The sequence below is a fragment of the Pleuronectes platessa genome, chromosome 4 (genome assembly GCF_947347685.1).
Source record: "Pleuronectes platessa chromosome 4, fPlePla1.1, whole genome shotgun sequence".
NCBI classification, from domain to species: Eukaryota; Metazoa; Chordata; class Actinopteri; order Pleuronectiformes; family Pleuronectidae; genus Pleuronectes; species Pleuronectes platessa.
In genome coordinates this window covers 17,849,918-17,865,516 of record NC_070629.1, presented here as the reverse complement: position 1 = coordinate 17,865,516, position 15,599 = coordinate 17,849,918, and the positions used below count along the sequence as shown (strand labels likewise).

Here is a 15,599-nt window from a genome sequence, read left to right as displayed (position 1 = left end):
TTCCATATAACTCTTTTAAATCAAAATGAGCAGGTATATGCGAGTTTTTCATCAAAAATTTGCCTAAACAAGGTGATTGAATCCATTATCATTGCTAGGAGAGACATTTGCGTTGTCATGTCGACGTCACAAACACAACCAAAAGTGAGGATGTATCTCCCCTCGCTATCTTGCCAAACAGGCCATTCAAGTTTCCATCACTGCCAATTGGTGCAGATTAAAACCTGCATCTAGTGCTGAGTCATTTGACCAGGGAGTGAACGCTAATGCGAATTTCCAGTGATTTCTTGCTGCTATCTGCTGCCAGGTCTCCTGCATGTGGGTGGAAGACTAGTGGGTTAGTTAATGATTCAGCCAAAGTTCAGTTCATTAAAGGTAATTACAAGAATTAGCTTATTTTGAGTTCTGTAACAACACAGCAGGAGCGTCACTGTAATAGGTTCACTGAGCTCTTTATCTGTCTCTCTCACAGCGAGATGCTGTCATTTTTAAATCCATTTGGATTAAACGTTGAAAATTGATGGGGCTATGAAATTCATCAAAGATCAAGGTCAAAGCGTGGCGCTCCCATTTTTAGCGGATTGCAAACAATTAAATAAATGTAACCTCTTTTCATTTTGACCAATCTTGGTATGCAGCCTAGAGGGACAGGGATACACATCCATTCATCATCTATATCCCAGGTGACCTTGGGCGAGAGGCGGGGTTCACCTTGACCAGGTCGCCAGTGTATCACAGGACCAACATACAATCAACCATCCCTGCTGACATGCTACAGTTAATCCACCTAACCCATGTCTGCATGTACGGAGCACTTGGAGAAAACCCACACAGACACGGGTAGAACATGCAAACCCCAGTCCCGGCCTAACCGGGATTCCTACGGGGTCTAGTAGGAGGTCTGACCCACGGTGTGCAGGTTCAGTCACACTTAACACAAGATGAATAAGTTTGTTTGAGATGCTCTTTGGATGGGATGCATGCAGATATAGAAAAGTCCCCAAAAGTCCAAGGCAACAATTTAAATGATTTAATATCAAACACAGACGTGTTGCAATATAAAGCCTTCTTCAGCGGGGGTAATATCATTGATATGACATTTTCTTGATTCTTGTCGTCCTTGGTCTGTACCCTTGGGGTTGAATGCACTTATTGTAAGTCGCTTTGGATAAAAGCGTCAGCTAAATGAAATGTAATGCAATGTAATGTAACATTAGTTGAATCTGTACAAAAATCTGAAATCTGCCAGGCAATTCCTAAAAAAGGATTTTATGGATAAAATAAAAAAAGAGATATAACCACACATCAATGGATATAACATGTTAAAGTTGCAGTAGACAGCTTTTCCACGTCAAGTGGTTGCTATCACTCTATTTTTCACTTTCTTTCCCACCTCCAGCTCTTCACTTCTTCTTATCTTCCATGGTGGTTTTTAGGGATAAAGCCACTGTAGAAGCTACTGTGGATAATAAGACAGTTTTTGTTACCTGTTCTCTAGAACTAACGACCTGTGTGTTGTATCATGTTTTCAGGACCTGGTCTCGTGTTTGTTGTTTACCCTGAGGTCCTCTCAACTATGCCCCTCTCCCAGCTTTGGGCCCCTCTGTTCTTCTTCATGCTGCTGTGTCTGGGCCTCGACAGCCAGGTAAACATGTCTACCTCTCACAGAATCGTGGGCTGAAGAGGGAGGACAAAGCAGAACACTGGAACTCTAGAAATGTGAATCTGTATTTTTAGGAAACAATCACATGCACATATCTATGAACCTGAGATCAAGGAGATTGTGTTTCTAACTGGTGTTACTCTGTCAAGAGGAAAGTACACATCTTAGTCAAACGGTTGTACTTTTACTAAACTACTGTAGGCAAAACAATTAAAGAAGACATCTTCCCCAACTGTACACATTCAGGCTCAGATTTGTCAGTTTATAACATATAACAAGACAATATAATAACTTAATAATGTAGTATGAATTAAATGTTACAATGTAACATGTGTAATATTACAGATCTCTGACAATAGGGGTCATATTTAAAAATTGGTTTTATATTCACCGTAATAAACCTTTTAGAGAGGGTGAGAGTTTTTATGGTTTCAAACCAGTTCTACACATACAATGGAATTACTGTTATACAGTCTGCATATGTCTTGTGTTCACTGCAGTTTGCCACAGTTGAGGTGGGTGTGGCGTTTGTAAAAGAACAGTTTGGACCTAAACTTCTGCCATATCTGAAAAGAGAAGAGCTGATAACCCTGGCTGTGTGTTTCTCCTGCTTCATCTTGGGAATTCCTCATATTACCAAGGTACACTAAGGAACTCCCAAACACATTGTTTAGAAAACATAGCAACAGTTACATCACTTGTGGCAGTGGTTCTGTGTCTCATTTTCTCCTGCCTTCTTGCACAGGGGGGTATCTATGTGTTCCAGCTGTTGGACCACTACACCGCTATCGTTTCCCTCATGTTCTTGGCTTTCTTTGAAGTCATAGCTGTCTGCTGGATCTTTGGTAAGATGAGTTCAAACCATGGACTGTAGATATAGACATATACAGTAGAGTCAACAGTTCTTACCTTGATATCATGTTTATGCTCTACATGCTTTAGACTTGTAAGCCCCAGGGACCTCGTGAGGCTGATTCATGATTAAACTGAATTCTCAACGTCTTTGAAACCACATAAATAAATTTGAATTGGTGGTTTGTGGTTATTTAAAGTGTAAAATCAGCACATGTCATTTTCCATCAGGTGTCCGACGTGTCTCCTTAATGATCAAAAGGATGCTTGGGAAAACTCCAAACATCTACTTCCGCGTCTGTTGGCTGGTGTTCAGCCCTGTGTTGGTGATGGTGAGGTTCTGTCCATTCTGAGCTAATCAGTCTAATTATTGTCCTGTAATGATTAGATTAATCACATTAATAATGAGGTTTGTGTATAGGACTTGAATGTTTCTCCTCTTTCTTCTAGTGCATACTGATCTTCAGCATTGTCCAGTACACTCCTGTTCACTATGGGAAGTACAATTACCCGCTGTGGGCTGAATATGTGGGCTGGTGCATTTCACTGGTCTCTATAGTGTGGATCCCAGTCTGTGCCATTCAAGAGATCTGCAGCAACAAAGGCTCATTTCTTCAGGTGAGTACAAGGCACATTTCTCAGACTGCTAACATTAGTATGCATTACTGTTTTGCAGGTGCAATGTGTAGCTCGTTCACCCGTCTTATAAATAGATAATATATACATTATACCCATTTGCAGGTTCATAATCTTAACTTGGGTTATTGACATTTCAGACGCTTCAGGAACAGTGTTTTCAGTGGTGGAGAGCAGCTTTTCAGACCTTTTATATACAAATAAAAAACGATATAACATTCTATAGATCAGGGGAAACGGAAGAAGCATAATATGTCTCCTTTTAATTTTGATCTGATGTTGATGGTTCCCCATTTAAATAGCCTGCAAAATCTCATGGTGGTTAAAATAGCTGCCTCTCTATTTTACTGCGTGAACAGACCGGACGTGCTTGAAAATGTGGTTTTTCTAAAAATAAAACCTTCTCTAACCCCCAGAGACTCAAAACAGCCGTGACGCCGACAATAGACCTGGACGCTGAGGATCCCTTACCAGAAAAACAGGCTCTAGACCAGCAGGAGTCTGAAACCTTGTTCACTTCAGGGGTATGACCACAGAGGAGGCCTAGGCCATGTATCAAAACCACTGCCTGTGGTACAGCTCATCTTCTAATGAAGACTGCTGTTTAGTGATGTGTTTGAACTGTCTTTACATTCTGGTCATAAAATGATTATTTTATTCTATTTGTTCACCAAAGGATGGGCCAACTGTAGTGCTTTAATACCTAAACTGCTAATTCATTGCAGTTGACTTTTGCACCTTCTGCATAGTGTGAGACATTTTGTCCAGCGATTAAAGGTTCATTTAATTTGGTTTAGGAAAAAGTTGACATGTTAATTTCCTGAGTGGGCATGTGTTCCTTCCAACTAAAGGTTGAAATGTTAAGGATTATGTCCTTCACTTTGATGGATTGATAGGTATGCGCATGCATTGAGATCATCTGATTAATGTCAGAGAGACATGTTGTGAAATGTACAAGTGCAGTTTTATCCCTGAGCAGGTTACACCACTTGTTTCTAAGCCCGAAAAGAAGGGAGCTGCAAACATTAGTGCTTTAGCCTTTGGGTTTTGGCCTGCTATTATAAAAACAAAAAACAAACAGCGCACAACACCGCAGGATGCACACTGCATCCTTAAAAAACACACACGAAGAACTGTTGCTCAAATAAAAATGTGTTGGGTTTTTTCTACTCTTCTCAGGTTGAGGAATGATTTTGTATAATTTTTCAGTTTTGTTTGACTTTTTTTTTATATACTTAATCTCGGAGCAGGTTACTCACAAAAATCATTAGCTGTGCCTCTGATGTTCTGCCATGAAGTTGAATTGAGCTGATGAGGATGGAAAATCTTCATCGGGGCAACGCTCACTGTGTCTTGTACCGCTCATGCTCTTTATTCTATTGTGAGACAGTTCATCACTGTTTAACTCACACTTCGTGACTCTTCCAGCAAATAATGTTGAAGAGTACAGTTTGGTTGAAATTTAACAGATTTTAACTCAAACTTTAACTTTGAGAAGCTTTCGTCATGTTGAACTTTGGGCTAAGACGAACTACCTCACCTTGAAAAAAACCAGAGGAGAAACAGCACAGCCATTTTCAGCCATTTGGCTTGGGCCCATATCACCAAAAGCTCTTGAATCTCGTTTTCTTTCCAAGTTCTCATCTTCAACGGATTCCTGGGATATTTGTCCAGAGCAGCTGACTCACATACGGAGTCTTTTCAGGGGAATATCAGTTCAGAGTTCAGTACATGACTTAAAGCTGCTTTTGTTTAAGTGGTACAATCACAGTTTTGGGTGAAATGAGAGCATTCAGCCTTTTTTTTTGTCTGATCAAACAAACCATTATGTAGGAGTGCCTTTTGTTCCAATGCACTCAAGTGTATTAGTAGTATTTAAAAGTGTCGGGATGATACAGAAGCATTTGTACAAGTAACTGCTTAGTTACACCTTTTTACTCTCAACACTCAAATGTATTTCCGTGGGTTTCATGTTTGTTTGTTAAACAAAATCCGTCTTCACCACATTTAATGCAGATTTTTCATATCAATGACTGTTAAATTATCCTACTGTTATTGTCTTATTTGAACTGTTTTGTTATGTGGGATCTTGAATAAAATGCCTTAATTTTTGTTCTGGTGTAAAACACTGTCATTTGGAGTAGAGCTTCAGAGATTCACTGGGTGGCAGTGTAACAGAGGAGATTGTGAAATGTTTGCCTAACTGAACTGCTTCACTCTCCATCAGAAGCAAAACTGCTTTCTAAATTGAAGTGCAGCTCTTTAATTAGTTTGGTCACAACATATTTTAAAAGGAAGAACATTTAAGCAACAAACACTTTGTGTGATTTGCTGCTGTGACTGTAATGACAAGCATATTTTTTTTAATTATGTATTAGATGTTAATTATTTCATCGAAGCTGCCTACAGTACATCAATTTCAGAATGGATGACCCCACTGGGAATTGGACCACATCTTCTGGTGTCACTGGTCCTGAAGGAGAGCACGGATGAACGCAGTGCTTTAAGAGGTTTGGAAGTTAATTAGACCCCTGTTGTAGAGTGCTGCAGCTACGCCCTGAGCAGAGCTGCACGTTAATCAATGCTCCCTTCCTGCTTCCCCTCATGACAGAATGTATCATTGGCACTAAATTAGCACTGGGACTGCTGTTTGATCAATAGTCATAAACAGTGCAGCCCAGTGGTAGGTAAATTACTGGGTATACATGTCAGAGGGAAAGCAGTGAGCCAGGCTGGCCAATGAAGAGGGAGATGGGCCACTGTCTAACTCCTGGCATGGTGTGGGGGTGTGAAGACATTTATCTGTGGCGTGCAGGCAAAGAGATAAACCTGCAGCTGATGCGGTGCTGTTTCTGATCCTGTCTGACATTTCTTGAGAAGAAGTGAATTGTGCAGTGGTGCAGGAAATCTACCGGGGCGTCTGATCGCTCTGCTTCACACTCTGTAATAACTGTGCCCGAACAGGAGATGAAAAACTGGCACACTGCCCGGGAAGAAACTTGAAATTTCACTCCCCTGTGACCATTTACAGTTCCTTTTTACTCCTCTTCTCTGTTCTTCTGCTCTCTTGTTTTTCCGTGTGACCGGGAAAGGATCACATCTGTTTATATTTGTATGTGCCCTTATATGTGTGCGTTCGTGTGCGGAGATGATTAAGTGAAGAAAGCAGAGATCCAGATTGATTACATTCTGCTTCTGGTCTTGGTTGTGGAGTCTGCTTGGATTCATAACAAGCACCACATCCATGGAGAAGAGTTGTACCTCATCGTTGACCACTCCCCCATCACTGTGATGATCTGGACCTGCATCCCTTTTTCATCTAAGGAATCCACAGCAGCTATGAGGTCCCTTTTCTGTGACTTCTTAATGGCATCACTTATCATTTTCTGAATAAATTAAGCTTGATGTTGTCTCCCTATTGTTAGTAAAGATCTTTTTTAAATATTTTTTCAGACCATATTGTTATTGACCTTGACCTTTAATTGATTCGCTCTGCACACAGACAGGGACACAAACAACACAGCTTCCAGCTATCCCGGAGCAAAGGGTAAACCACAAACCAGAGCTGTAGTCAAGATGGCTAGTGATAAAACTTGCAAAATCTTAATCTAATCCTCAAAACATTTCTGATTTGGCATATATAGCTGTTTTCTCCAGTGTTTCTGGCCAAGAGAAACTAGAGTTATGTTATTGAATCCTTTAATGCTTCAGGTCCAAACAACAGCTGTTCAGTTTAATCATCATCCAACATACAGCCTCGTACAACACCTAGAGCGAGTCAAGAGGAAACACATTTTTAAGAATTTTGGACAGAAATGTCAATGAGATTTTGTAAATTCTAAGGTAAATGAATGACATCATTTTTAAAACAAGTGGTTGGTTGTTTGACAGAACCTGATGTCGTATTTTTTTTGTGTATTTGTTTCTGGTTGCTTATTACGATTTGAGCTTAAACCAGAACTGAGCTTTAATTTTAGTTTTTCTAACTCCGTATGGGGCAACTGAGCTGATCTTACAGGTTTGACACTCTTACCAATGGATCTGTAGCCAGACCAGCAGGGGGAGCTCTAATGGGAGCAGAAGAGAAGGAATCTGCGAAATGCCTGGTGTAATAGACCTTACTGGGGTTAAATATACCTTATTGTTAAGGAGAAGAGAAAATAACGCCATCAATGTCTTTTTTCAAGTCTGTGAATTGACACCTTTCCTTGTCCTCATGACTTTTTCCATCAATTTACGTCTGAATTTCCCACGGGATTAATAAAGTATCCATCTATCTATCTATCTATCTATCAAGGTCAAGGAAAAGTGATGAGGAAAGGAGACTTTATTGACTTTCAAATGCGGCCCAAATAATTTCCTTGGAAAGTGGGTTTAGAGGTCTGGCAGGGAAGCAAGGTGAAAAATATTATGGGTCAATAATCAAATCAAATTATCACTGTTTTCCAAGATATACAAGATATCACAATTATTAATGGTAAATTATCACTATTTCAACTTTTATTAGTTTAAGTTGTAAATTAATAAAATTCATGTTCAAAAACCAATTTCGTAAGTGTAAAATAATCGCTAAGATAGAAAATGTAAGGATATACGATGCACTGCAGCTGTGATATGTTCACCATGCAGTGCATTTAGCTCTGTAAATAAAGTAAACTCCTTTCTTGTGACCTCAGTGGAAGTGGTTTCAAATCACACCTCCCGTGGCTGCTGACTGGCATCAGGCAGGTTTTCACTTTGCAGAGATACTTCACTGCATCTGCACGGCTCATTATTACTTTGCTCTCTGCTGTGGTTTACTTCATGTGTATTTAGCTGCAGTCTCTATGCAGAGCTGATACATCTGGGCAGTGTGTGGTGGCAGTAACCCGTATAGAGAGGCTGTGTAGTCACAAGAGGAAAAACATGAGCAACAAAAGGTTCAAAGGTTTGTATTTACATATCAGAGGAAGAGGATGTAAACTGCTGCTGCCTTGATTTGCACTGGTTTTCAACCTCATCCTTTTCAGAGCTTTGCCATGGTTGTCTTTATATTCAATTCATACCTGATTTGTCCAGTATATTTGAATGAGCATACTTATTTATGTTCCATTTCAACCTCTTAAAATGCTAATGAGTTGATTTGCCAAATAGTCATATGCAGATAAGAGATTGGTTTAGATGCTGCAGTGTATCCCTGCTGCACAGTGGTCTTTGTTTAATGAGGATTTTTTTGGGGGGGTGGGAGCTTTCTCTGTTTAGGATGTGCATACATAACAGGTCCTTCCCTAAATAGAGTTCACCTACTGCTGGTAATGAGGCCACAGCTCACGGCATGTGAAGGCCTTTCCTTCCTTTTCCTGAAATGCTTTTACACGCTTGTGGCGAGTCACTTTTCTTTTCAAGAAACAGTGACGATGCCACGTCTCACTTCTCACCGGGAATTTATTTTCACTATGCAAAGGATTTTCTTAATGGCTAACCAAAATGTAAATCATCGCCACCGCCTAAATGATGATTATTTTAAATGTGTTTATATATATGTAAGCCTTTTGGAAACTGTTCTTCTAATGATGGGATATTGTTTAGTTTAATGTATTTTGGGTTCATGAAGTTTCAGAGACACAGAGAGTAGACAGAGAACAGTGTGTCCAATAGCCTGCAGACCATTCTCTCATTCACTTGTATGGGGAAATTGTCTCATGATTGAGCTCAAGGCTAAATGTGACAGAGTTTGGGGTCATGTGCTGCAAAATCTCATACGACATGCATGGTGTAATAGTTCAGAATTGATAGTCCTCCAAATAATGATGTCTTGCTTTGTGCATTCTGGTAAACAAGATATTCTACCCATTCAAAAGAGCTAGTAAGGCTGAGATATATGTCATAGAAGAAGTTATGCATATGAGGGAATTCTGTCTTTCACAGCCTAAAATGTCAGATATGTTTTCTGTATATCACCACAATGAATATCCCTTTTCTATGGATGATTCTTCTATCTCTCTGGAGGCAGGACGTGCCATGCTAATCTAACGAGATTGCACAGAAATTTCAATATGTCTGCTCTGCTTTCATAAAGCTGCTGGAAATTGGATCTGACCCTGGGGTGGATAAAGCTTCTTTGTGCTGTTTCTACATTTGCACCCCTCTTCGATTCATTGCATGTGCCTCATTCCAATTTAAATAGTTTTTTACAAAACACAAGTTAAATCTTGTCTCCCTTTGCTTTCCGACTGTTATTAACTTCTTTATTGTGATTTACTTTGATTGAAATTGAAAGAAGTGCAGGAAAACTGCCTACCGTATTAAATTAAATGTATTACTCACATCAACATGCCAACAGCTGCTGGATTACTTACATCGGTATTAGTGGACAGCTCGTAACTGAGATTATCTTCTGATTTATTTAATAGAGATCATGACTTGTGATACGTATTAACACCTAATCTCACCAATGATGGCACTCAATCTGTAACTCCGCCTCCTCCACTCACTGTGAACTGTCATCTGCTATTTGTAATCTCTAATTGTGGAATCAATTGCTGATCCTTGCACAACACAGAGTTAGCTCACCATGCATATGTCTGGGCCTTTAAACAACTCTGAAAACAGGGTAACACAAAAAGTAATTGCATCTAGGGTGTGAATATTGAAGGGGTCATTTGTTAACTGAAACCCCTCAGATTAACATGGAGTCCAGTTAATCTCAATATAACATTAGACGATACTGTGTGTCCTTCATGTTCTCAGCTTGGTGTCGCTCAAAAAGTCTATTGACATTGCGAAGCAAAGTAAAACAGCCCAATTATACACAACCAGAAGTATAGGTGAATTCCTGTGAAAGGAGAAGCAACAGCAAAAACAACATTCAGGTCATAGCTGCCGAGCCATAAAACGGATCTGTCACATTTGATTCATGAGTTTGAGCTCCTGTCAGCGTGCGTCTGAGGCACCACATACAGTGCCTTGCATAAGTATTCACCCCCCTTGGACTTTTTCCCATTATGTACTATTACTAACTGGAATTCAAATAGACTTAAATAAACTTTTTCCCATTTGATCAACAAAACATGCATAGTACTTTGGAGGTGCAAAATAAATTTTATTGTGACACAAACAATAATGAGAACAAAAAAGTTGACATCTGTTGGGTGCATAAGTATTCACCCCCCTGTGTCAATACTTGGTAGAACCCCCTTTCGCTGCAATTACAGCTGCAAGTCTTTTGGGGTATGTCTCTACCAGCTTTGCACATCTAGAGATGGAAAGGTTTGTCCATTCTTCTTGGCAAAAAAGATGAAGCTCAGTCAGATTGGATGGAGACCGTCTGTGAACCGCAATCTTCAAGTCTTGCCATAGATTCTCTATTGGATTGAGGTCTGGGCTTTGACTGGGCCATTTTAAGACATTAACATTCTTTAATCCAAACCATTCCTTTGTAGCTCTGGCTGTATGTTTAGGGTCATTGTCCTGCTGGAAGATGAACCTCCGCCCCAGTCTCAAGTCTTTTGCAGACTGCATCAGATTTTCTTCAAGGATTTCCCTGTATTTGGCTCCATCCATCTTTCCCTCTATTCTGACCAGTTTCCCTGTACCTGCTGAAGAGAAGCATCCCCACAGCATGATGCTACCACCACCACCATGTTTCACTGTTGGGATGGTGTGCTCAGGGTGATGGGCAGTGTTGGGTTTTCGCCACACATAGCGTTTTGCATTGAGGCCAAAAAGTTCAATTTTGGTCTCATCTGACCAGAGCACCTTCTTCCACATGTTTGCTGTGTCTCCCACATGGCTTCTGGCAAACTCCAAACGGGATTTTTTATGGATCCCTTTCAACAATGGCTTTCTTCTTGCCACTCTTCCATAAAGGCCAGATTTGTGGAGTAGACGACTAATAGTTGTCCTGTGGACAGATTCTCCCACCTCAGCTGTGGATCTCTGCAACTCCTCCAGAGTAACCATGGGCCTCCTGGTTGCTTCTCTGATTCATTTTCTCCTTGTCCGACTCTTCAGTTTGGGTGGACGGCCTCCTCTTGGTAGGTTTGCGGTTGTGCCATATTCTTTCCATTTTCTTATGATGGATTTTATGGTGCTCAGAGAGATGTTCAAAGCTCTGGATATTTCTTTATAACCTAACCCTGCTTCATATTTCTCCACAACTTTATCCCTGACCTGTTTGGTGAGCTCCTTGGTCTTCATGATGCTGTTTGTTCAGTAATGATCTCCAACAAACTCTGAGTCCGTCACAGAACAGGTGTATTTATACTGAGATTAAATTGCAGACAGGTGGACCCTATTTACTAATTATGTGACTTGCAAATGTGACTTGTGAATGCAATTGGTCGCACCAGATCTTTGTTAGGGGTTTCACAGTAAAGGGGGTGAATACATATGCACTCAACACTTTTCAGATTTTTATTTGTAAATAATTGTGAAATCCATGTAATATTTCCCCCCACTTCCAAATGATGCACTATTTTGTGTTGGTCCATTACATAGACTCACGATGAAATACATTTTAATCTGTGGTTATACCATGACAAAGTGTAGAAAAGTCCAAAGGGGGTGAATACTTATGCAAGGCACTGTATGATGCATGGCAGCTAGCATGGTTAGCATCGTAAGCATATGTGTAAGCCATAGACTGTGCAAAGATAAGATGTAGCTGTGTTGCGTTGTGTTTAACCGAGGTTGACGGGTGTGTTGACAGTGGTTGAATGCTCACAGAGACCTCACAGCTAAAGGGACAGAAATTAGCATGTCCACCCGCGTCTCATGTTTACTTAGGGTTAGTCAGAGCTCGAGCCATTTTGCTTTATGACCATGGTGAAGGTTCGGTGAGAGGCTCATAAGCATTAACATGCTCACTCCTGGACCTGCCACCACAACAAAGAACTGAGAAACTGGAACCACAACACACGTAGAGGGAGTGTGAGTCAGGACACCATCTTAACATCATCTTTACACAGAGAAAAGTTTATTAAGATCTCATAAACAACCTTTAAGAGCATGATTACAAATCATGTTCTCAGGTTGCAGTCACTGCATTCAGAATCGGAGTAGGCCAGGATGTGGCATGAAATGTGTGAAAAACAAAGTTGCTTCCTGTTGATCATAAGTGATTTAAAGCAGAGTCAGTGTTTTGACAGAAAAAATAAGGTAACTTCCTCTTTCAGGTCGTCTGAACTTATGTAAGGTGACAATGGCAGAAAGAAACGGAAGTGATAGAAGTTGTCACTGAGACAAATTGCACCATGAAGTGGGTCAACTCTCCTGGGTATGCTCAGAATGGATGATGGTGACACAACTGAGCTGCCATTTGACAGCTCCTACTGTCAAAGAACTATGTTCTTTATGTTCTAGAGTGAATGTTCAGAACAAAAACCACTAAGTAAAAGCTATTTTTAGAATGAATGTGGTACATTAAAAGTTTGCAATTACACTAGGGTATTGCATGTTGTGTGTATTGCCATGAGTTTGGACAAATCTGAAAGTGGCTGACGGAAACCAGAATATGCAGCGATGTTTATTTGCTCTTGCAGATTTGCAAATGGTAATCGGTTCGGTGAGAGACTCTGCTGGGGCCGTGTGTTCTGTTGCAGGGGAGCAGACCAGAGCGTTTGTCCAGGGAGGATCTAGGGGACAGTGTGGCTGAGGGACCTGAGGGAGCGTGAACGACAGAACAAAGTGTGCAGGTAAGACAGAGCAGGGTTAGAGCCTATGGTTAGAGCAAGCAAAAATACAGACTTTTTCTTATAGCATATACAAACAAGTCAAGTTGGCAGATGCTAAAATAAAACAAGGTAAGTTGATGTTCGGGCAGAGACGTAGTGATGTGGTCCTCATACACTGCAAGTGAGTGAGTGGATGAGGACCAGCAGTGTGGAGGAATAGGCGCATAACCATAACGTGCACCAGAAAAAAGCCAAACAGTTCAAAACCTTAACAGTAAAGGTGTGGTAAGGTGCTCGTGGCTATAGATCAGTTGTCACCCGGGAATTTCCTGAAGAGACACAAGCTCCCAAATAACCAAAACAATGTTTTTGTTACATTGCGTTCAAAATCACACACTTCAGTGAGCACAGCATCATTGTAATTGGTTTTCACAAAGTATGGAGTAATTAAAATCTCCTAACCTCATTATTTTTCCCACTCAGTAATAATGTGGCAGCAGTGTGCTGTAAGTGGATTTGGCACTATAGCCTTACTTTACTCAGGAATAGGGTTGCTAAATTTGACTTACTATCCCCAAAAGAAATGTAGAAAGTAGAAACTGACTCTGATGTGATACTAAAAGTGTGGGAATCCAAACAAATATAACCCATATACTAAAAAGCTGTAATAATATCTGTGGGACATGTTTGCTTCAACGCTCTCTGTGCTTAATAAGAGCTTGTTTGGGGATGTTGAGGATAGGCTGTCTCGTTATTTCAGAAAAACTGAGCAGACACAAACTCCAATATTCTCTACATCGTTATTGTCACTCAGCTCCATCCGCGCTGAGGATGTTAATAATACAAGGCAGCAGCTAGACACTGTGTAATTTAAGGCCAAACTGTTGAGATATGAGCAGGCTGTAATTCAGAACAAGCAAATTTGGCTGCCAGAGCAAGGAGTGGATCTCTTGAAATTATATGTCAGACTGTCTGACTCATCGAAGCACATACAATGTTGAGATAAACTGAAAATAAGTAATGTCAAGGAACCTAGTTAAGGCTTATCAATGCAAAAAATAATCCAATTACCTCTTAAATTAATGTTACTTTTAGCATTAATGTGCTAAAAATGTGATTTGCTGGTTTTTAAGGAGCAAAACCAGACCACATACCCTTAAAGTAAGTAAACAGGACAAATCTTTACTTTGGAATTATAAACAAACAAAACATTTGTATGTAGAAATAGGCTTTGCTTATTCCAAGCAGCCAAGTTTCCTCTTTTTAGATGAAAGCATCTTCATATCTAGACAATCTGGCCTTTACAATAGACCTTTTCAAATACATTAAGTTTAAGTGCAGGCACAAGAGAAGTGGTGGAGCTTTCAGACAGTTGGGAGAGATGAAAATGAGGAAGTGCAACAAAGCCATTTGAATTTGTCATTTTTTATTTATTTCTAAATGTCTGCAGTTGTTCCCCAAAGTATTTTAAACAGGGAAATGTCATATATTTCTGGCAGGTGGGAGTGGCTTGGAGGGGTTGACTCTTCTCAACGTCTGCATACCATTCCCTTGATAAAGTGCAGTAAAGTGAAATTGGAGCCATAGATCAAACAAATGTGCTGAATATAAATGCTTACATGCAGCTAATCAAGAGTGTGGCTGGGTTTAATCAGAGGCACATGTGTGACACTGATAGCACAGCAGCCATGGAAATTAGGTTACTGACCAAAACAGCCCAAACTGTGTCAGATTTGTCTAATGAGATGCGACAGGCAGCAGAGTCAAAAGGATCAAATGAAACTCAGTGAACAAGTCATTATTTTTTCATGGTGACTGAAAGATGTAGGTCTCCAGTCACACTACTCTGCTGCGGCAGCAACTTTGAGCCACTTGCTGCAGAGCAATTACAGCGTGTGGTAGATTTCACTGCCTCTGTCCCACAAGCAGAACATTTCTGTCAGTATGTGTGTGCTCCAGGTATTACTCTTCATGTGGGTACTCATCACACTTTGGGGACTTGTTCTCCCTATCGGGAAAAAAAACAAAGTCCCCATTACATAAACTGTTGAATTTTAAGGTTCAGTTAAGGTTAGGTTTAGGTTACCTGAAGGTTAAGGTAAGGGTTAGGCAAATAGTATAACTATGGCTAAGGTTGGAGTTAATCTCTAGAAAATGAATGTCCAAAGGTCTCTGAAGTCATTGAGATGTATGTTTGTGTGTGTGTGTGTGTGTGTGTGTGTCTTTATTTGAGCTGAATGCTTGGGATAATCGTATCATTAATTCATATTTCCAATTAGTTCATTGTGCAATTTAAATAACACAGGATGTGTTTTGGGGTGATTTCTGAAGAGACCGTTGAAATATTAATGCCAGCCATCATCATGCTTCACCTCCTCAACCTTCTCGGCCACAACCTGTTTTATTTTACACCCTCGTCTAGTGCATTAATTATATCTCAGGACATTTCCATTCGTCATACTACACCCTAAAATGTCATTCAGCTGCCATGTGCTGTGTGACCTCAGGTTTTTCACAGCACTGCTTATGTGAAGTAGGTACACGTCCCTCAGAGAAGACAGTGCACGTCCCTCTGAACAATCACACTCAAATAAATAAGATCAAAACTTAATGCAACCAGCACAAAGACTCTAGTTTGCATAAATGGAGCCACTGGCAGCTTATAAACACAACCACGACCCACTCAGTGCCACAGTCTGACACAAGGTAAGTGACACTGTCTGTCTCTGGGACTTGATGTACGATCTCCACTCAGTGACAGCATTTATTCCAGACTGTCGCTATCAGCACTCTGC

General features: G+C 40.4%; 1 protein-coding gene across 2 annotated transcripts in view; it reads left to right on the top strand.

Annotated features, from left to right (window-relative positions):
• The window catches only part of si:ch211-225b11.1 (uncharacterized protein LOC561694 homolog), a 29,833-nt gene extending 24,570 nt beyond the window's left edge, over positions 1–5,263 (top strand). For both annotated transcript variants that reach the window (XM_053420766.1, XM_053420765.1), the window contains exons 9-14: positions 1,533–1,645; positions 2,164–2,304; positions 2,409–2,508; positions 2,747–2,847; positions 2,966–3,133; positions 3,568–5,263. In XM_053420766.1, the coding sequence (XP_053276741.1) occupies positions 1,533–1,645; positions 2,164–2,304; positions 2,409–2,508; positions 2,747–2,847; positions 2,966–3,133; positions 3,568–3,681 (737 nt within the window). In that variant the 3' untranslated portion in view covers positions 3,682–5,263. The remainder of the gene's footprint in view (positions 1–1,532; positions 1,646–2,163; positions 2,305–2,408; positions 2,509–2,746; positions 2,848–2,965; positions 3,134–3,567) is intronic.
• The last annotated feature ends 10,336 nt before the right edge of the window (positions 5,264–15,599 follow it).